Here is a 23,288-nt window from a genome sequence, read left to right as displayed (position 1 = left end):
GAGACTGTGCATTCCTTTCTCTCTCTCTCTCTCGATCTCATATGCGTTTCTTCGTTAGACTTGCCGGACTACTGTCTGTTGTATCTACTTACGTGTACGGACGAAAATGATGACCAGTTGGTACCTAATTAATATTCTTGTCTAATGTAAGATTTAATGTATGTTTCGCATCTGCTTGATGTCTGATATTTCTCTCGCTAAGAATTACTTATTTATTCAATCATACTCTGACATAATAATTAACGCTGGATTCGATTGACAATCATTTGACAGTTGCGCTTCTTTCTCTCTCATATATTTTTCTTTGTTGAACTTGTCTGACTATTGTTTGTCGAATCTACTTGCGCATACGGACGAAAAGGATGACTAGTTGTACCTAATTAATATTAAGATATTGCTTAATATCTGATCTGCTTAATGTCTGATATTTGCGGGTAAGAATTGTTTATTTATTAAATAATACTTTGATAATTAACATTATACCTGGTTGACAGTAGTTTGATTCGACAGTTGCATTGAGTTAATCGATTTTATATCAACTTGATTTAACATCAATAACTTGATAGCTCTTTGATATCGATTTGTGTGGCCTTTCAATTACAGGTTTGTCTGATGAACATTAGAGAATTGTGATATAGATCTGAAATTATTTGTTAAGCGTTTTGATAGTAGTTCTATGTCTACCCGCTATCGATTCAATAGTCGTTTTATCTCCGTTTGATATCAGTTTAATATCATTGACAGAGAGTCACAGATCATTGAATTTCGACATTAAATTTGTATTCGATTCAGCATCTATACTCAAGATAACTAGTCTGCAGCACTGCAATACATTCGATTCTCGCTTGATAACTCGGAATCTCCTTGGAACCCGCCGGAAATCCGCTTTGTATATGTTTCATTCGGGTATCCATCCATAGTGATTCGGAGAACTCAGTCTCTCTCTCTCTCGCTTTGTCATAATTCATGCACCGTTTCATTCGCTTCCGAAGCAACACGCAATCTTCGCGAATGACAAGCAAAGGGCTCATCAACTGATCGCAATGCGATGTGCACGTAAAACTATTTTGAATGAGACCGAAATTACGCGATATAAGAAACGCAGAAAGGAAACATTTAATTGACGTCAACCTAATTCCGAGATTGCTTGTGTGCTTATTCAATTCTCTATTCCAATGCTTGACTCAACTATTTCTTAGTAAGCCACGTAAACTCACCCATGAGTTTTCAATGTTCATTTTATCTTAATAATATCTTGATAGTACTTATTTTAAAAATTATTCGAGCTTCGTATAAATGAAAATTCACAGCAGCATTAAATTGCAACATTTTTTTTTTCAATAATAACATCCATAAGAATTGGATCAGGACATCCATTAAATCGCAACATTTTTTCAACAAACATCAAAAATTCGATGAAGAAGAAAGTGAATCCGCAATTCCGCAATGATCGAAATCATTCTCGTCTACGAGGCGGACGGCAATCGGATCACAATCGGGGAAGCCGACCGCAAATTTACGGCATTCCGTCGTAATGCATCGTAACGAACTCTGCGGACAATCCCCGTAGCGTCGCGACTCGTGAAACAATAGTCGGCGAAGCGCGACGTTTGCGGCGCTTGCGTATGTTCACGCGTGTATGTATGTGTGTGTGTGTGCGCGCGCGCGATGCAAATTGTGTGAGTCAGCCGGAAACGCCGGAAACGTGAGATCTCGCCCGATGGCGAAAACGATGGGTTCGTGACCGGGATTGCCGAAAGAGCGCCCGCGATACATGTACATATACACCCGCGCCGCGAGCACGTGCTGGCGATTCGTCTGTCGTCCGCGGAGGATGCGTCGACGTGACATGCGCGTCGAACGACCGCAGTCACGTCCGATCAGTTGCAATTTGCCATCGATCGAACTTCGCGTAATTCGTCAAAGTCCTTGATGCGACAGCTCGGATTGTCTGGCCGCGCGAATTGTTAACACAATCGTCGGGGATAATTCCGCGAACGGGATAAAGTCGATCCGCGGCGCGGTGCTTGAAGTCGATTTGCGGATGATTTGAAAATAATATGATTTGCGAATCTGAGATAGCTGGTAATTTGGATTTTAAAATTATATGCACGTGCGAAATGATATACCATAATTTGCTTGTCATTATATCTGGTATAGCGACTTTTAACAGTACACGAAGAGAATTTTCTTTTAGAATTTACCTTCAAAATTACGGTAATCGTATAGGATGATATTGGAAGAATTTTATAAGAGTTTCTCTGATTAATATTTGCCACAATAAAAATATTAATATGTACATGGTAAATTTAATCGAACATATTTCATACCTTATTGTGTAATGTAGATATTAATATTTTTATTGCGGTAAATATTAATCAGAGAAGCTTTTATAAAATTCTTCCAATACCATATTGTCTCAAAGTGTAGAAATATTAAAAAAGCTTCTCTTTACCCATATCTTTGACTTACGCAAATTAAGATAATTAAGATATTTAAAATATCTTTAATATTTTTACAACATTTAAAAAAATTTCATGAAATAATGGTTCTCCAAATTTCACTTTAAGAAAAATGGATTCCAAGTTCATTAAAAAATACGTCAGCCAAAGTTTTTCGAAAAAACAGCTTGTACGTCCATAGATATAATTTGACTAACGACAGAGAATAATTTTAATTAAACCTTTTTGGTGGGCATTAAAAAGCTAGTTGATCGCAGGAAAATCCTAATCGGGTTAAACAAAACGAGCTTCAGTGCTAACAAGGAACAACGAGACCGCTATGCTCGCGTCTAATCACTCTTATTCGCGAGAACGCTTCAGGGTCCAACAGTCGCAAACTTCGATTACTCACGAACACCGTCGATTATCGCGAGTAATCCCCCGGGGTGTTTATTTGTTGCCCGTGACGGCCGGGTAGTCGCTTTGTTGCCGGAGGAAGTTGGCGCCGTCGTCGAACTCGTCGGAGAACTTTTGCCGAAACTGCTGGAAAACCTAAATTTCCGTCTCCCTCTGTCCCGGCAAATAGTTTCTCACCCCGTCAAAGCCGAAAAAAAAATCCGCAGACATCTATCAAATATTTATTTAGGGTCGTTTGCGCGTTTAGCATACATGTTAAAATAAAAATTATTCAATTAGAAATTCATTATCAAATTTTTCTCTGATTTTTTTTTTCATTAATAAATCGTATTAAAATGCGATTTTTCGCGTCTCTAATCTTGCGCAATGTAAATCTTGAAGCAATGTTGAATTACTCGTGCCAAATGTACGTCATCGTTACCGCGTTATTTGCAAACAAAGCGAACACGTATGTGGTGCGCGTGTAACATAAACAATTGGATAAACATTGCGGCCAAGCGCCGCGTTGTTTCTCGGTTTTATACGAAAACACCAATAAATCGAATAATGGAGCGCAACCCTGTTTTTAGACGCCACGATCCTCCGTAAATTAGTTTCGATTTGCGCTATTTCTGCAACGGTTCGTAAACTTAATGCACGTGCAAATCCCCCTATAGAAAACGTTCATTTTTAGCCATAGATTTATATGTTCGCCGCGTTATATAAAATCAAAAGTTAGTAAATTATATTGAATATATGAAATATAATACATAAATATTATTACTTGTTTAATAATAATTAATTATTGTTTGCGCATTTTTTTATATAGAATGTTGAACCAGAAATAACACATTTATCATTTTATAATATTCTTATATTTAAATCCAAAACAAACAAAATGCAACATCGTTCTCTTCTTTCGAGAGGAGAAAATACAAGAATAAATAAAAAAAATATAGTAATTGTACAATATGATAAATCAATTAATTAATTAAACACGATTAAATAAAAAAATATGTAGATAAAGGTAAGATTATATATTTCGAAGAATGCAGAGTATATAAGATGTTAATATTTTATTATAAGTAAATAAATCTCTTTTCTATATTTCAAAGTTAAAAATTTTAGAGTGGGAAATAGAACTCTTATTTATAAATTAAATGATAAATATATTTCGCAATTAATTATTTAAAAACATTTTTTAAAAATATTGTTTTCACAAATTTAAACTCTACTCTACTTTTATTTTTTTTATTATTATACTTAATTTCGTATTATCGTTTTGATGATTGATTAATCAATTATATCGTGTTTTTAGCTTTTTGCAAATTAAAAGCTTAAAATTTAATTCCATCGAAAATATCTTTTGTCGGGATGAAAACGGCACTTTCGTTTTACATCATCTTACACAAATACCTCGTCTAGAAGAGACGAGTGTTGAACGATAACTACCGGACGATTCACGAGTGCCACGAGGTCATCGCTGCCATCGACGTTTCATGGATATTTGTGGGCTGTCTCCTTCGAACGACATGATGATGCATTATTTATACGCGCCCGCATATACCGCCGTCGTGGTCGTCGTGCTCGTCGTCGTTAACCTGGCACATAATCGATGAGAATCCTCGCGTGCATTGGCGCGTATGCAAGCAGCCGCGTGTGCCCGCCGACATTTGGAGAAATCTCCTTTGAATTTCTGACGCTAACTTCCTGCGATTTCATCGATTCCGACTACCGTCGCGGACGAATATATACATATGTATACGTACGTGAGACTGTCGCGAGGAGAACTCGACGCTTTTTGTATTTCAATTTTATGCATCACGAAATTTACTCTTTCTTCGTATACAGAAGTTATTTAAAAAATTTCTAATATCTGTCTATCAGCAATGAAATGATATATACGCAAAGTTAATCTCTAAATCTATATACAATATTTTTGATGGAATAATATAAGTACATTGTTTTTCAAATTGCAAGATAAGAGATTAGATAATACGATACAATTGATTAATCAATCAAAATTATTAAAAAAAAAAAAAAAAAGGAATCAACCTACAAGCAATAAGTTTCTGAAGAAAGTAGAAGACAATTTGAATTTGAAAATAATTAAAAATAATTTTTCTAGCATCTCTCCTCTCTGAGAATTTGTTGCTTTGTTGTATAATATTATAGATATCTTTTGTACATTTTTCGATACAATAAATATTTCTAAATTATATATCTACTAGATATAATCCTGACATAACGTGTTATCAAGAATTTAAATGAAAGGAATTAAATTTACCATACACATACATTTAACAAGATTAACAAATCATATATGTACATGTATTAAAATTTATCATTGTTAGCAAGAATGATTTAAATAGATAACATAGTCCTTCAAACAGTAATCTAAATTTATCAACTCTTAAATTATTATTCAAATCATGTACTCGCACATTACATTTCTGGCTTTATATAAGAAGAACTTATTTTTATTCTCTAAATAGCCCATCGAAAGTATAGAGATGCAAATATCATGAGTGCGGCAATCGATGTGAAATGTCGATGTTTTACACAAACAGTATTGGTCGATGCAATTGCTGCATCTAATTCTCCTTGCCACCCCGCTGATGCCAACGATTTGTGTTTACACACACGTCAGAGTCAATAGCAATGGCAAATACCATATCTAATATACGTCTATGTATACTTTCTACCTCGTTTCACATTAAACCAATTCCATGACGGTCGCGATGTAAACGATACCATTGGGACACGCTGACATGAATATTAACGTCGACGATTAATTTCTTGCAAATAGGTCGTATGTCCGACTAGAGACCATTTCAGTTGAATGGATATCATCGCTTTGAGCTTCAATTATGATAAGCGTACACGTGAAGACGTGTCACTAGTTGCATTATGCAAGAAAATGTAATCCCTTGTCCCAATCATGCACTTCCAACAATTATATACTTTTATTCTCATGCTAATTTGCACTAAATTTATTTCCATTTATCTATAGAGAAGATCTATGAAGTGTGCTTCTGTTTTATTCGAACAGATAATTTTGGTTTCCTATATTAGTGTGCAAGGTATATATTTTTTGAACGAATTATTTTCTACTGATTTTATATTTACACACGGAGAGAATTTTCTCTTTGAATTTATCCTGATAATTATGGTAATCATGAACAATATGATATTGAAAGAATTTTATAAGAATTTCTTTGATTAATATTTATCGCAATAAAAAATATTAATATGTACATAGTAAAATTCATCGAACATATTTTATATTTTATTGTGGTAGACATTTTTACCATATTGTCCATAATTACTATAATTTTCAGGGTAAATTCTAAGAGAAAATTCTCTCTATGCGTATAATTATCTTCATTAGGATTTTCATGATCATTTTTTTTTACATCTTTGATTTTTTTTTTTTTTTACGATTATCAAACGAATGCGTTTGTTTAGCATAATCATTGCAATTGCATGCGCAATTCGAAAATTCTCACTAGATCAAAGAAGAGACGTAAGACGGTGATGTAATCCGCAACCGCAGCAGCCTTACGCGATGCACGCGTCACGGTAACGAATGCAGTTCCTTCTACGCTTTGTACTTGGCAGTGTTTCACAGTCGCTGAGCCGCGATAAACAGAGCCGTAGACGAGTGTTGGGTTACCGGAATTCCTGCCGCGTTATTCGCGCCCTGCTATTTCCTTGTGGCAACACCTGCTTCATTAGTCCCACCCCATCTAGCGCTCTCATCGATTAACGAAATCCCGGAATCGAGATCGTCATTTCGTGCCCGGATTTACGGTCGCTCGATAAAGGAAGATTACGGCTTCGAGCAAGTTTCATGCCATCGTCGATCTTCGAAAGGTCGTTAAGGGAAGCTCAGGGGAAGCGTTGAGATGGCTATTCTAAAGAATAGATTACGTCGTGTTTCTCTAGGCCCGACAAAGACCGCAAGCTCTTACATTACGTTAAAAGACTTAAAGCAATTAGGAAATTACATAAAAGAATCCTATAAAATTTCTCATCTAAAAAAAGAATTTATTAACTCAATAATCTGACCCTATAAATCTTTCAAGATTCAAATTAATATCAAGTAATAGAAAACTCAGAAATTCAAAAAATCGATTGTTGGAAAAAGAGAAAATTCTATTAAACATATAATTTATTTTTTTTTTATTACGAGATTTTTAAAAATAGATCGATAGATGCAGCTATTTAAAAATTAAAAAAGTTAAAGCTCAAAAGAAATAGAAAAAGATTGATTTTATAAATTGCTATATAATAGAAAGTTTTTTTTTCTTAATGACTAAAGCCAAAGTTATAAACATCAACTGCATAAGATTGCCATTTCATGTTCATAATTGTTGTATAATTGAAAATATAATATCATATATATTTTAATCTCATCGTTATTATTCTCTCTCTTTCTCTCCCTTTCTCTGTTTTATATGACATATAACAAAATTAAATGTATGAAGCTTTATAAGTTTTGCAAACTCTGTAAATCTCTCTCTTTTTCTCTGCCGTAATATAATATTTATGTATATACAGAAATGCACAAAATTTAAAACTATATAAAATTTATTTTGTGTTATTTTTAGTATGCATTATTATTAAATGCGATAATATGCAAGTTTAAAAAAAAGTCTAACAAATAAAAAAAGTTAAGCACTCTCTAAATTTGTTTAATATGGCCAATATCAATATTATTGAAAATAGCGTTAGAGTTTAAATTAAAAATATGAAGAAAGAGAAAGGAAGAGTTGATATTTTAAATATTTTTGCTCGCACATTAATGAGTGCAAATCTTATAAGTAGCATTATAGAATTTTATTGAAAGCATCATTTATCTAAATGATAAAATTGTTTTTTTTAATTCTATTATACAGTTTGGAGATGCTAAAGTAATATCGCATATTAAATGCCAGCTTTGTCGAAATAAATAATTTTAAAATGAGTATTATAGCATATTAATATTAAGCGCAGTCAATATCTACTATTTAAATTGCTGATCATTGTCCACACACACAGAGAATATAAATCCGTCAAGTATTATAAATAAAATCAGTTAATACTTTGGTCAGAAGAGGATTGCGACCGATTACGAGAAATAAAGCTGGTTTCCATGCATTTATTGTGTAACGACGAAAATTATTATGTGAAATAAATTTTGTATACGCGAAATAATTCATAACAATTTAAAAGCGTTCTATCGACTAAAAATAAAATATCTGTATACTGTATATATATGTACACATTGATTCGTATTAAAAATCATTGCTTCTCACTTTTTCGATAAAGATTAATTATAACGGTATATACATATAAAATATAATATGTGAACATGTGTTTTATAGGATGACACGCTTTTCATTTCGGCTATAAATATTTATTTTTCGAAAATTTTATTAAAAAAAAAAAAAAAAAAAAAAGAATGTCGACGTGTTATAAACTATATATATTTTTCATTATATACATATACATATATATATACATATTTTGATGATTGAATTTGCGCGTCTAAAACTTGAAGGAATGTGGCATGATTTAATAGTAAAGCATAGCATGTTTGTCATTCGTCGGATGGCGTACATGAGTCTCGTGGTTAGCGATATTTAGTGTCCCGATGAGAGATGATTTTATTATGCAGCGGGCGTTAAACGCGCAGGCTGTAATATAACGCGAGTGTCGAGGAGGAGTGAGTGTTGGTAGACGCGGCGAGATATATAAGTGTTTGGCCCGGTTCCAATCGATCTGCATAGTTTCTCCCTATTCTCGAAGGATCTGTTTTTCTTATGCAGTAGTCACTTGTAAAGCAAGCACGGACATGCCCCTTTTGCAAATAACGTGTCGTATATATATATATATATATATATTATATATATATATACAGCGAGCACGCAAACTCCAATCTCCGGTCTCTTGACGTTTGGTCTCTTTGAGTAGAATATGAATTCGTACTTATCAAATGGAATATTGCAATAATTTAGTAAATAGAAACCAGCGCAAATTGACACAATACATTTTTAGTTTTGCTTTTTGGTTTAAAGCTTTCTAAATTTTTGGCTTCCAAGATTCGTTGATAATTGAATTCTGTGTGTGAATCATGGAACTTATATAAAAATGTAGAGAATATATTCTTAAGATGGATATATGAATACATCAATTTAATATTGTATAATCATAAGCAGAAATTGCTGTTTGCTTGTGACTTATCACTTCCACAGTTTTTATTTCTTCTTAATGCCTTCTCATTATTAGTATTTTGTCTCGAACAAATGTCAAATGAATTTTAAATTGAACATGTTCTTCGCTAGAACACTTGTCGGAAATCGCTGACAATAGAATCGTATGATTGTTAATTTTCCAGCTATTATCGATCCATACACGTTTCCTTCGTGGTATACCTGCACGTGCTTCTTACGTGAAAGTAAACAGCTGGTATTTATGAACAACGCCAGACTGTGCTTAGATATCTTCTTTCAAGTGCAGCAAGCATTGTAGAGGAATAATATTTTTGAAACAACACACGTTTGTATGCGATGCAGTTATTACTTGTTAAAAGACACACAGAGTTTGACATATTCGCTACGTATACATAATAAAAAGAATGATATGCATATATTATTTAGGACATATCATTCTCTTCGACTAATATTTTGAGAATATTTTTGATATGTTTTGCATTTATTTGTTAAAACATTTACTCCGGAGTATAAACCTTCCCCTGGGTGGACTGAGTTGACATACGTTCGCTACAGCATCGCGTTCGGGTGTGTGTGTAACAAAAATAATCTATGCTCGGACAGTCAGAAATACCAGAAAAAAAATCGCCGCGGCATGATAAACCGCGGTCTGTTTTTATCGGCAGCGGGGATATTCAGAGTTCGAATTTACGCTCTCCATTTTCACGCGAGCCGTTCTGCCGTTCTGTGAGTCGAGTCATTACGGTGGTTCGCGCAACGTTACGGGAAACGCGAAAATATTTCTCCGCGCGCGCGGAACGAATGCCAAACGCATATCCGAATCATAAATGCGGGGACACGCATTGTCGGTCCGCAATAGGTCACGCCACTGCATACAACCGCTGCTTTTAATCGCCCAGTTGGATTAGCCCCGTTATACGAATTCAATCGGGTTCCCGATGTGCATTCATATCGTCAAATGCATTGACGTGTATTATCTCGAAAGACACAACCCGCTAAATTTATCATTACAACATAGCATTCGAACATTTAGTAGGTAGTATTTTGCATTTCAGATTTATATACGAGATAGTATTGGTTTTTTTTATATATAGGCGCACAGATTTTTCGATAAATTTTCGAAATTGACGTTTCTTGAACGCGGAAAGGAAACATTGTGATATTCTAATTTACAATTTATTAAAAAATATTAATAGAAAAAAATTAAAATAAAATATTAGAATGTGCAAAATACATGTAACATTACTGATTCAATTATTAAAAAAAAATAGATAATAATTCTAATTTTTGGCTAATATAAAATTGTAAATTTATTGCTTAATAAAATGGAGACGTCTCTTGTCGAAAAATATTTTGTCGACTATACGATCAAGTATGTACATTAAACTGAAATATTTCAAGTTTAATCACGCTCGAACACATTCTAAATACTTAACTTTTAGATACGTGCCTACTAATCTCGCGAAGTATGCCACACCGCGTACAAACTTCGATTCGAAGTCGTAGCTCGAGCTTGCCGAAGTGGATTCTATTTACTCCGTGATCCTCGTGATCTACTTTCCAGCACTTTGCGCATTCGCTTTATGCATATTCAAATATCCAAATAGAGTCTCGTTAGCGCCAGATCAACGGCCGCTGTGCGTGCCGCTCTACTGCCGAAGCGTTCAGGAAACTTCAAAGCGGTCGAGGCGACCTGTAAAACCGTCCAAAGGACCTCGAAAAGCAACAGCCAAACAATAAGAGAATATTTCACTATAGACATTCTCTATTTTCAGCCATGCCACGCTAATTGTTACATCGTTCCGTAGCGATCAATGAACGGATCCAAAAATAAGACAATTAGAAACCAGCTGTATTTCACCGCACAAATAGCTGTAGATACGGTAATCCTTTCTTTATTTTTTTACTATAAAATAAATTGAGCTTTATATATCGAGATAAATTGAAGTTTTTATATCTTTTTCATAAAAAAAAACTGGAGCTATGCTTTTAGCATAGAAAATAAGAATATTGTTTTATATTGATATATTATGATAAAGATATTTATATTTATAAAATAAATGTTACAAAGCATCACTTCGTTGCGAGATATTATTTTGAAATCATTACTAATGATGTTATTCGACGATAAATAGTTTAGCCTGGCTTTTATTAGAATTTTATATAAATTCTTTTTATAGAGAGTCTATGCGCAATATAATAAAAGTAAATACGAAAGAACTTGCTACTTTTTAAAAAATGTTATACATCTCTTCACTAGAAAATTTGATACATTTTACTTGTGTAAGGAAAGAAAATTACATGAGTTGTATGTGCGAGGAAATATATATGTCGAAAATATCATCTTCATATTTCCAACAAAAATTCAATAAAACGTGTCGTACTATCAGTTTTATTATATTTTTTCAAAGTATGTTGAAAATTATTCATAAAAACATGTTTTCAAAACAAAATTTTGTTCAATTTTTACTGGTATTTAATTATCAAATTAAATTTTTGCAGACTTAAAGATAACATATTATATATTTTTTGATACTAAGCTTTTGATATTAAACTATTATACATATATGTATTTGCACATTTCCATTTGTATTTATATGAATATTTAATTATAGACTCTCGTATATATTTGAATGCACGAAATATTATATTGATCGATATTGCTATTCGGCTGCATCATACATTTTTCTGCTTGCATTTAATATAATGTTAATTACTATTACATCATCCTGAGTTTTTTATATTCGCCTAATTCGGTTATACGGAGTAATGAATAATAATGTGATTTTTCAAAAGTAGAGTTAAAAAAAGTTTACCTATATCTTTATCATCAAAAAATCATGTTAATCTATGCCTGTTATACTCAGCAAAGATGTAATTTTTACCGAGCATTCCTAATGCATATATTTATTATATCAAAGTGTTGAGGGGGAGAAAATGTTTTGTGTTCGAGACCTATTAAAAGCTATGACGTTGTGCCTTGGAATCGATATCGCGAGAAGTTTCAGTGACAAGAGAGAACAAAGCGTGTTGTAAGCTCCATCTAGTTCTCCTTTGATACGTATTGCAACAATCGCTCCTTTGCAAGTAGAAACGTCGATTTGCCGGATGTTTATCAGTCGCGCGAGCATAGGCACACGTTCGAGGACACGGCCATATTTAAAACCAGACGTTCAAGAGAATCAGTTCGTTGTGCACTTCTAAAGACGTTATCTCGAAAGGCTGAAAAATATTACTCGCGTCTGGCAGCGCGTTATGCGGCACGCGCCGATAAGATTTTCAAGCCTGTGCACGCTCTATCGACTTTTCGTCGAATGAAAACAAACCATTGCGAAAAAAGGGTCGAGAGAAGACCTGCTTCTAACACTCAGTGACCGAAATGTGGCTTGCTCCTGTATATAATATTGATGCTATTTTCGAGAGTACTCCCGGTGTCAACAGGAACATTCCCGTGTTCGTTTGCTGTGGATTTTTATACCTGTGTGTTTCGATGTAGTAATATAAGATATCTTGGATTATTCCGAATTATATAAAGAAATGAGTTTCTTTGGGCAAGAGAAGCAAAAAATTAAACATTTGCAATTTTATTTAATATAAAAATATTGAGAAATAACAAAATAATAAAAAATTTGAATTTAAAAAATTAAGAAAGAATAACAAAAAAATTGTAATCATGCCTCTTTCTGGGAAAAATCCTACCCGGACGCCCATGTTAGTATCTCTACATATTATACACTTTAACGCGATTTGTGAAAAAAATTTGTTATAATTGTATTTTAACTCTGATTAATCGCTTTATATTTTATAAAATAATTGATTAAATTTTTACAGTAAATATGACGTTATGCTGACAATTTTCAGCGTCATTATATCGCGCACGTTATATCAATAGTTAACGTGTATATAATTTGCATGTAAAGTATGCATATAATTTTATAAAGTATTCCGTGAAATTAAAAAATGAAGAGTATCGCCGCGCTTATACGAGTGCAGTGACGAAGCAAAAATTCTGCCAACGGCCGAAGTGCATGAGCGCTTCGCGTATTTCGCATGCTAATATGATTCCGCCATCGAGAATCGTCGTCGCTGCAAATGCAAAACGTCGCGCCGCATCCGTTTCTCCATACGGAGTTTTTGTATGTAGACGCGATAAACAATAAGATAAGATATTCGACCGAGACGAAAGACGATGTACGATTATGGCAGATACGTGTCTTGCTTACGAATTGCTATCGCTGACTCACCGACTTATTCTGTCCGATAAGATATAGAGCTTATCACTGACGCGGTTGCGGTGCAAGACTAACCGCTCTTTTCGCCTTTGCTTCGCGTCTCTATTTTTCGCAATTTTCGTAGAAAACGTTCCTCGAAATACACCGAATCATGCACTAGTTACTTCGTGAAGCCAGCAGCTCATCATTTATTTCCTTCGGATTGATGCGATCAAACGTGAGAGCTCGCCAAAGTCGGTCAAATGAAAGAACGTAATCACATTAAAGTATTTTGCTGTTAAATTGGCGTTTATATTGAATATTTTAATTTTATACCATCTTTGCATTTAGTGCATATTTTTTATTTTTCTCGTGACAAATGCAATCGATTGCTTACACGACTATTTTGTTTCAAGGAGATGAAGTCACTCGATGTAATAGACATTAAGTGCCAATTACATAGTGTGACTTTATTTTGAAAAAAAGATGGCTCGTGGCAACATATTGTTTCCTACTATTTGCGATTATATAACGAACAATTCAGCTCGCGTAAGTATATGAAAGATGATTCGCGTAATGCAATGACTATATGGATCGTAAATAACATGAATCAGTATAAGCATAAATTTCAATACTACGATGTAATATCAAATTTGATTGCTATTTTCTCAACAAATCCTCGATAATTTTTGCTTTATAAAAAATTTCAATAACTTTGCTGATCAATATATGTCTACATTCGAGCGCAAAAAATGGAATTGTCGACGAACGAATCGGATCGCATGAAACGAAGTAATGAGTAACATCAAAAAGGTTACCAATTAGATAACAGTACAAAGCTCAACAACGTGTGTTGCATCTATCATCTCGACAATAAAAAAAAGTCGGTTCGAATTCCACTCCGTTCAAACAATGATCAAATCATTCGCCGAAAGAATAACGAATGACAGCGAGTGTCAATCAAAATATAAAAAAATGATATAACTAAACGCGCGTATTTGCTGCAACAATAAGATTTCACATACAAATGGATTAAATTTTACACGTTTGACTAAGAAATTTGCTCTTCTTTTAAAATCTTGAAAATCGTTTAACATGCTTGATAAATATAATTTAGAAATTACATGTTTTAATTTTTCCGCTTTCAAAAAATATAATTATTGCTAATATATTATTTTACGAGAGAAACACGTATCTAATTTATTTGCGTTATTCTTTGTGGTTACTGTTTATTGGTGAACGAAACGCTGACTTAGTTCTTTATAAAGTTTATTTTCAAACGCTTATTAACTGATAACAGAGTAAAGATGGAGCACACGTGACTTGTATCAGGTTCAAGATAACAAAATTGAAGGACAGATTAGAAAGAGTTTAAAGAAAACGCTAACTTGCAAACAGGTTAACAATAACGTGTGTTACATTGTGCAACGATGTTAACCCAGTTGTCAACGCGCGATAATAGTTTTCCACGGAGAAATCAGTAATTAATTTAACTGCTAGTCTCGTTCATATCCTTTAAGACGTGACATAATCGGAAGCAATGTCGGGATAGAATGAAACTAGTAGAGAAGACAAGTCAGCTAGAACCCGTTACCAGTTAGAGCCCGGAGCAAGCCACCGGTCTGTCAGCCAAAATAAACAGAATGTCAGGGATATAAATAAAGCTTTCACTCTCTTCGCTCTTCTTTTCGTTGGGCTGTCACACTTGACAGGGGTCCCTTGATCGGCGTGCATCCCGTCGGAAACGCTGCTAAAATCGTTCGCTCGTAACTACGTCATTGAGAGAGTAATTATAGGATGAGAAATAAGGTTTGCGCGTTCTCTATATTCAGCGTTTCTTTTTCAATTGTTAGATTAGCAGATATTTGCAATAAAATGCACATGATAATTTATTTTATCTTATGGAACAATTTTCTGTTTGAGAAGTTGCGCAGAAAAAATGTCATCAAGAGTTGCTGCGTTTCATTTTTATTCATTATCATTAATATAAAAAATAAAGCAAGGAGATAAATTTATATAATATATTAATTAATATTTAAGCATAAATTAATTTTTAAACAATGTAAATTGCCAAAATAATTTTAATAAGATCCTGTTACTCAATACGCGTTACATATTTTTCCAAATTATCCATAAAATTGAATCGATCAACAAATACTGACTTTTCTACTATAATCTTTCTAACAACAAGTGTCGTAATCTTTTCACAATTCACGATAAAGCGATGTCAATGTACCCTTATACACATTTTCACTACATTTGCGTGTTTGTGCAAGAAAATAAGTTTCATATTCGAGTAATCTCGCGCTTTGTGCATGACCTTGGAATTGCTTTATCCAAATTCGGCTTATGTCAGAACGTGGCCGGGCATTTACGAGATTCATCTAACGACAAAGCAACTCTAATACCCTGATACTCGGATAACTTGTGATCTCTCTCTCTCTCTCTCCTTTCTCTTCTTGTTTACTATTTTCCCGTTTTACTAGGATTTGCATGTAGCCACAACGGCACTATTCATGGCGGCCACCGTGAGCACGTTCCGCATCCCATATGGAAAAATCCTTTTCCGTATTGCACGTGTGCGCGGTTACGAATAGCCTGATCTCGGTTTCGGTTACACCACGTCGTGTCTATTCATTTTTATATACAACCACGGATACTATGCACTCGTACCCTAGTCTCGCTCTGCTTTGCTTATGCTATAAATAAAATGGGATTTTAGTTGTAATTGAGATAAAATATACAATTAGAAGAAATGGCTGTGGTATAATTACATATTTCTCTGACTAACTCTTTTGATAAGCAATTGAAGAACTATCTCTCCCTTTCTTGTGGAAATATTTTTTAAATCTAGCCTGAATAAAAAAAGCTTGAATAACAGCGTTAATTCGTTGGCTATTATTGTGACATACAGTCACAATAAATTTTTAATTTTTATCTTTACTCTGCATTATATTTTAGGTGCCATAGTATTTTGAGTGTAGTATATATTTTTTTATTATCGCGTCTATTTAATATGCAGCTTTAATCCTTACACTCGTTGTACCTATTTTAAATATTTAATTTACCCTCACAGTACTGCTATTATATTATATAATTTAAAAATTTTTAATAAAAATGTATATAAGCAGTAATAATAGTAAATATATTTTTACAGTCAACTTTTTCTGCTTTATTGTTCAGTTTGAGTTCATAATTTTTTAAAATAAAATTATCTTTAAATAATTTTCACTAAAAATAGATGTAATCCTAATAAATCACCGGCAAATTTTTGCGAGGATATTTTTGATTGCTAAGAAATTTCAAAAATTCTCTTCAAGTTCCTCTTTTACTCGCTTAGTTCTTTTCTCACGGATTCACTTTCAGAATCATCCTCGCTAACTCGATCGAAAAATTGAAGCTTTAATCCTTACACTCGTTGTACCTATTTTAAATATTTAATTTACCCTCACAGTACTGCTATTATATTATATAATTTAAAAATTTTTAATAAAAGTGTATATAAGCAGTAATAATAGTAAATATATTTTTACAATCAACTTTTTCTGCCTTATTGTTCAGTTTGAGTTCATAATTTTTTCAAATAAAATTATCTTTAAATAATTTTCACTAAAAATAGATGTAAACCTAATAAATCACCGGCAAATTTTTGCGAGGATATTTTTGATTGCTAAGAAATTTCAAAAATTCTCTTCAAGTTTCTCTTTTACTCACTTAGTTCTTTTCTCACGGATTCACTTTCAGAATCATCCTCGCTAACTCGATCGAAAAATTGAAGTTAGTTCAACTGCGAAGCTGTCGCGATTGAATGGTTAACCAACGAAGTAACTTCTATTTAATGCCTAACTGCTGGTAAACAGGATCGAGCGTCGGTCCATGTAACGCGGTTACTTGATCTAGGATCTTGTTCGCGCAACTGCGCAAGCCCGACCGTAACAAACAAAGTGTCAGAATCAGGTTTCGGTTAACGCGAGGTGTAAAGCCGCTTGAATCTTGGCGTGATTACAATTTGGCACGTCATTTGCACACAGCGCCGGGCTACGACGACCAAAACGGCGTTGCATCTCGATGTAAAAACTACCCTGCGCGTACGAGCGTCCTCACCTCCACCCATCCACCCTCTTAAAAGTTCTTATACGGTACGAAATAAAAAAAAAAAGGAAAAAAGGCAAAGCGGGAGAGTGAACGAGCGAAAGGGAAAAAGAGGAAGAAACAGAGGGAAACAGAGAAAAAGAGGGAGGAAGGAAAGAGAAACAGTGAACGGTCCAGCCGAGCGCAGCACGTGACGGGTGTCGTTAATATTTCATTAGCATTCGTTTTGCGTCGTTCCACCTCGACGTGCCCGGTTTTATATACGTTCTACGTTACACCCCCATCCAGCCGGTAGTTGGATTTTTATTGCTAACGCGGCGCAGTTATACGTAAAAAAATCGCGCGTTTTGCCGCGTCCGTTGACTCCTCTGCTGGTATTCGCGGTGCCATTCGATATGCTTTTCGATGTTTTCAAATTTTTACGCGGTCCCTTCTCGATCTCTCGATGTATGGCGGAGGAAATTAGAATGTTTCAAAGTAAAATCTGTTGGGCGTTTGATAGAATCATCATGTATATTCATCGAGAAAAATGATTTCATCTTCTTCCTACTTTTTTTAACATTCATATTTTGACACTCTTATTAAATATTAATGACACGTATTAAATTATCATTTATTTTAAGTATCAGATTTAGCTCAGAAAGATGAATAATGATGAATAATATAAATAAGTTTTAAGAGAAAAGCCATCGTTCACTTGCTTAAGAATTTTAACTTTTTCAGAATAAAATCATTCTGAATATCTATCTACAAATTTAGAAAGGTACCTAAATCGTTTAATTCGCCCATGAAACTGAAAAGTTTTCTAAGAAAGTAACAGAATATAAATAGGAAGAGACTCTTTATCGTCCTGCACTGTAAAAAAATATGTAATATATTCCATAAAAATATGGAAAATTACATAAATAATAAATGTAATTTGACATATTTTTTGAACGGTGCGATATCGATATATTTATCGATAAAAATTGCTCATCTCTGCTAATCCCCTGCTGATTCTTCTAGCTAATCTTAACGTCTTATCGCTCAGTAGCTCGTAGCACGATTATGTCTTCTTTGACTACGCAATCTCGACAAGCCCCTCGATTCGGCCAATTAATTAGCACTTAATGAACGTGCTTTGAGCTGCATTCTCCGTCGAGGTTGCGACGCGGAGAGAGAGTTAAGTTTACCTTCGCGGACCGGTATTATTGTCTTCTCTTTTGCTATATACCGTCATGCCACTTTGCTCCAGAATTCCTTTCGTAACCGTGCCAGAACTTCGAAATGATCGAGCAACCATTAAAAGGCACGGTATATTACTCGGCGCATCTTATTATACTAGACGTTTTATGAAAAGGTTTCGTATTTCTTATTAAAACTTGAATTAGATGCGTCCGAACGGAAATTCGAGTTTAATGCGCTCTTAATAAGACCCTCTTAATAAAATAAAAATATCTCTAATTGAAATTTGATAAGATTTATCCCCTACGTAGCGAACAGCAGCATGTGTCAAGTTACTATTACGTCTATCCTTATATATATATTTTGTGCAAAAATTCAAAATTGTTTCGCGAACAGAGTCATATTTCGTTCCCTTAAGAGCGAACTCGACACCGTCTCTTATTGTTAGCGCAAAATTCAAATGTCTTGCGTCCGAGATGGCGTCCCGCCAAAATAATTAGAATTTTCACTCACCGTTCCGATTCTCGCTGTCAGCCGGCTTCATCTGGATCGGATGGCGCATCTGAAAATAATAGGATCAACGATATAGTTTAACGTTTCTGCACACCGGCCTGACCTTATCATCGACGCTTCGAAAGGCGTCCGGGCGTAATAAAAGTGACATTTATTATTGATAAGACTGTCGATATCGTCGACGTTAGAGAGCGGGTTTGGATGTAAAGTTCGTTTCGTGCTTTTTGAAAAATGCAAGAACGGAATACCGTTTTCCACGGCTGGCAGTTCGTTCTCGTCGTACTTACATAGAGGCGATTGCGCCCGATTTTATTCCAAGGATTCTTTCCTATTTCACGCGCGCGAAACCGAAAATCGAGTGCGATATAAAGCCGGAATTTTCTATCTTACAACGCCGTATTGTCAATACAAATATGTATCTATATCGATATAGCGTGGTATTTCCGAATTTGCAACACGATATGAGAGAAAAAGATTCATCTTTTATGTCTACTGAATTTTTAAACAGTGGGATCGATTTTCCTTTAATGAAAATTTTTGTCACGTTTTTCTTTCAAATATATATTTGTTAATTTTCAATATTAAATATGCAAATATTTAATCATACATTAATATTCTATTAAAATTTACCTGATATTAATGAAATAAGGTTACGCATTTTATGTAAAATTAATTTGCACAAAAATCTTTACACTTTTATTAGTTATATATACATATATATATATATATATATTTTTATATATACATATTTATTAAAAAGAGATCCTGAATTGTAATTTTAATATTAATCAAAAAAGTGATTATAATTCTTTGATCTATAACTTATACAAAATCATCTTATTTCTACTTATATATAATATTATCATCTGCTCCAGATAATATATGTACAATATTTTATCTTATAGAGATATTTTCATCATGTGATTTTTAGTACTTCATTAATATAGAACACTTCAGTTTTTCAAACAAAATCAATATTACACATTGCATTAACGTAAGTTTGATTTGACACTTGAGTGAAAATATTGGACGTTGGAAATTTAAAAGAATATATATTGAATATATTTAAAGCGCAGTCATTAAAACATTAAAACCTGCTTCTAGAATACGGCAAGTATATTATTATCGCAAGAGTTCATTATAACGATATCGTGTTACCTATATATATATATATATATATATATATATATATATATATATATATCGAAACGTCATTGAAACGCGCGATATCTCTTTCATAAGCGATATTTATGAGTAGGATGCACACACAGAGAAAACGCGTTTGATAAAGTAGCTGAATTGTATGATCAACCGCTTGTGTGAATATGGAAATTATTTTGGCGTATCTGTTCGCTCGAACGTGGACAACGAGATTTTCTGCGCAATGAATCTATGACGTCGGCCGCGTTTTCGCGAACAAACACACGCGATGTTCATGAACAGATAAGAAAGGTATAGTTAGTGTAACGTATATGCATTAAATACATACAATACACACACATATATATATATATGCAATTACCTATCGTTCATTGCAATAAAATCGATTTACGCCAAATTTAATTGTGCGGATTCCGCCGCAAGATAAAATCCATTGCAATTGATGCTTTAGCAATTATGCGATTGAAACAGTATACGCGTGCAAGTTTCGCGAACAATTTTGGAGTAAATAAATGTTATCGTAGATGAACACGTGCGCGGACTGTGTTTTAATATTTTTTTTGTATACACGTACGTTTAAAATACTCAGATTATTTCAATAGCGTTTATTGGGATAACAAGTGCGGTCAGTTAAACATTTTTTTTTTTTTAAATTGCGGTTCGATGTAACAGTGTGGTATACAATAATCGATAAAATCTCAACTGCTTTGTTTATAATATTCCATTATATTTTGCGTTCCACTATTGCATTTATTAATTAACAATAGCACATTTTTAATATAAATGTGTACACTTCTTTTTTTTCTTTTATATGATTCAAATTTATTAGTGTAATGTTCTATGTTACGAATTAAATATCGCTTAATATAAAAAGTCGAACAAAGATCCATAAAAAATGAGTAAAGTGATTATTCGTTGCAAATAATAAAAATGGAATGATATCGTAAAGTTGTGATCTTATAACTAAGATGATGCATCATAGTAAAATAAATGCAAGGAGAGGAGAGAAAAAATAATGACAGAGAAAGAGGAAGGGATAACATTTATAGTTGTGATAAAGCCTCCTTTCCGAGGAAAATGGTAGATCTGACATTTTCGTTTATTATGGCGATGGTTATTACACGTCGGAGGAATAAGCCATTGGTTTTTATGACTGGAATTATATCGAACAGTCCATACTTTAGTGTGAACGATGAACAAGAAATCACGATCTGGGTTATTTTTAAACCCGTTGTTTTTAGCTTAATTGCTGCGCTCGTTAAATTCAACGTCATAACGAATTCTGACGATGACGAGAAAGTTCAAGTAAAATATTCCAGAAATCCTCAACTAGTCTTAACGAATAAGTCACGACATTTCTCGCGAGAAACGATCCTGAGGAAATAAAAATTGCAGTCAACATACTGCCGTTAATCGACTGCATTAAAAAAAAGTAACTAAAATAATGTAAAGAATGATATATTTTGCAGAAATATTTATAAAAAATAGATAATGATTGTTGATATTTGTGTTACGAAAAATATCATTAGCCAGTTTATTCTAATAAAAAACTAAGAATCTGTACAATAGAATATTTGTAACAGCAAGGATTTAAAGAGATTCAGCAATATATAATATTAAGGACCTATAACATTAACTCGTATGTATTGAATCATTGAGAATTATAATCAAAAATTTTGTCACAAAAGCGAGATTTTATAAATTTGCAATTAGGAGTTTATAAAAAAATTGAGAAGCATCGTCGATTTGAATAAAAAATATACATACATGTATAAATAATATATAAAATCAAAAGATAAGAAAACAACTTATTGCAATGAAACTTTGTTAAAATATAAGTTGGGTAATAATATTTTTAACTATGATAATTACATTGTCTACTTTTATTGATTAATATTTTTGAAAAACATTAATTACATTAATTTTTTACACAGCATTAGAGTATGATGATGTGATTCTTCATGTTTAATTGATTAACAAAGTGTCGATAGACTACAACTCTTGAATCTAATCCATTGGTTGCGCTTACATCATTTAGTTTAATATAGCAAAAAGGTTGAGACTTCTCCTCGAGAGCATTATGTAGAAATTCTGGCGCTCATTTGCTATTCATTCTCGAAACTAGGTTCCTCGCAATTGTGCTCCTGGTTCTATCTTGCAGCCGTCTGCGGGAAGGATCATCCCGAGATTCGAATTCGATATCTACCTATATCGACCGGTAGAATCGATATACCATGCTAGATATAATCGGACCACCAGCCACGATTGCGATCGAAGATTATGCGCATCGACTAACGACCCATATACCACAACGGTGATGCAATCTGGATGCACCAGATTCGTTGTATGAAGCAGTAAGCCAGTATACTTTCCCAATACGAGGTGTATCGCAATACAGAATTATGCAGTAGCTTCGATACTTTGAGTATTCCATATTCATTGAAAATGTCTTTTACTTTTGATGGCTGATATCTAAATAATAACATTCATATGACGTACATTTAAAAAATATACACACATATATGCGCATATATACGTGTATGTGTGTGTGTGTGTAATAGATTAATTGTCTTTCTCTTTCGAAATATATATTATAATTTACGTGGAAATTTTTTTGTTCTACAACGCACACAATTTTTTAGATTTTATATGTTATCTTACTTTATTTCAAGTAATATATAGTCAAGTTAATGATAAATCATGGATGGATAACTATGAAATATAAGAATAAAAATTGATACATTTTGTATTTTATAAACATATAAAATTATTGTCACATTTTTTATTAAATAAATTATTTAAAGTATATGAAATTGTAAAATATTCCTAGTTTTCTCTTTTTCACATTTGTAATATGTGCATATTAAAAACATTTTTAATAATATGTTCTATTAATTTTTATAATATATAATTTGAGAAAGAAATAGGGAGGAAACTAAAATTACTCTCCAGAGCAGATCTTTCATACAAATCCTACGCGTGGGCCTGCATATGTTAAGCTTAAAATATTAACCTATTTTTAGCAATTAAATTTCGTGGCAAGGAATTTTTGGTACTGCAGTTATTTATATCTTATTACCTCGAAAAATTAT

The 23,288-nt window shown here is 33.3% G+C and overlaps 1 protein-coding gene across 13 annotated transcripts in view; it reads right to left on the bottom strand.

Moving 5' to 3' along the window:
• LOC114936050 (CUGBP Elav-like family member 1-A) overlaps nt 1–23,288 on the bottom strand; it is a 194,155-nt gene that overhangs the window by 63,499 nt on the left and 107,368 nt on the right. For all 13 annotated transcript variants that reach the window (XM_085481653.1, XM_085481654.1, XM_085481655.1 and 10 more), the window contains one exon: nt 19,036–19,084. In XM_085481653.1, the coding sequence (XP_085337779.1) occupies nt 19,036–19,084 (49 nt within the window). The remainder of the gene's footprint in view (nt 1–19,035; nt 19,085–23,288) is intronic.

Source organism: Nylanderia fulva, unplaced genomic scaffold, assembly GCF_048542155.1.
Source record: "Nylanderia fulva isolate GAGA-0341 unplaced genomic scaffold, ASM4854215v1 Scaffold19, whole genome shotgun sequence".
NCBI lineage: Eukaryota > Metazoa > Arthropoda > Insecta > Hymenoptera > Formicidae > Nylanderia > Nylanderia fulva.
Note: the sequence above shows the minus strand (reverse complement) of the source record. Positions and strands in the feature narration are given on the sequence as shown.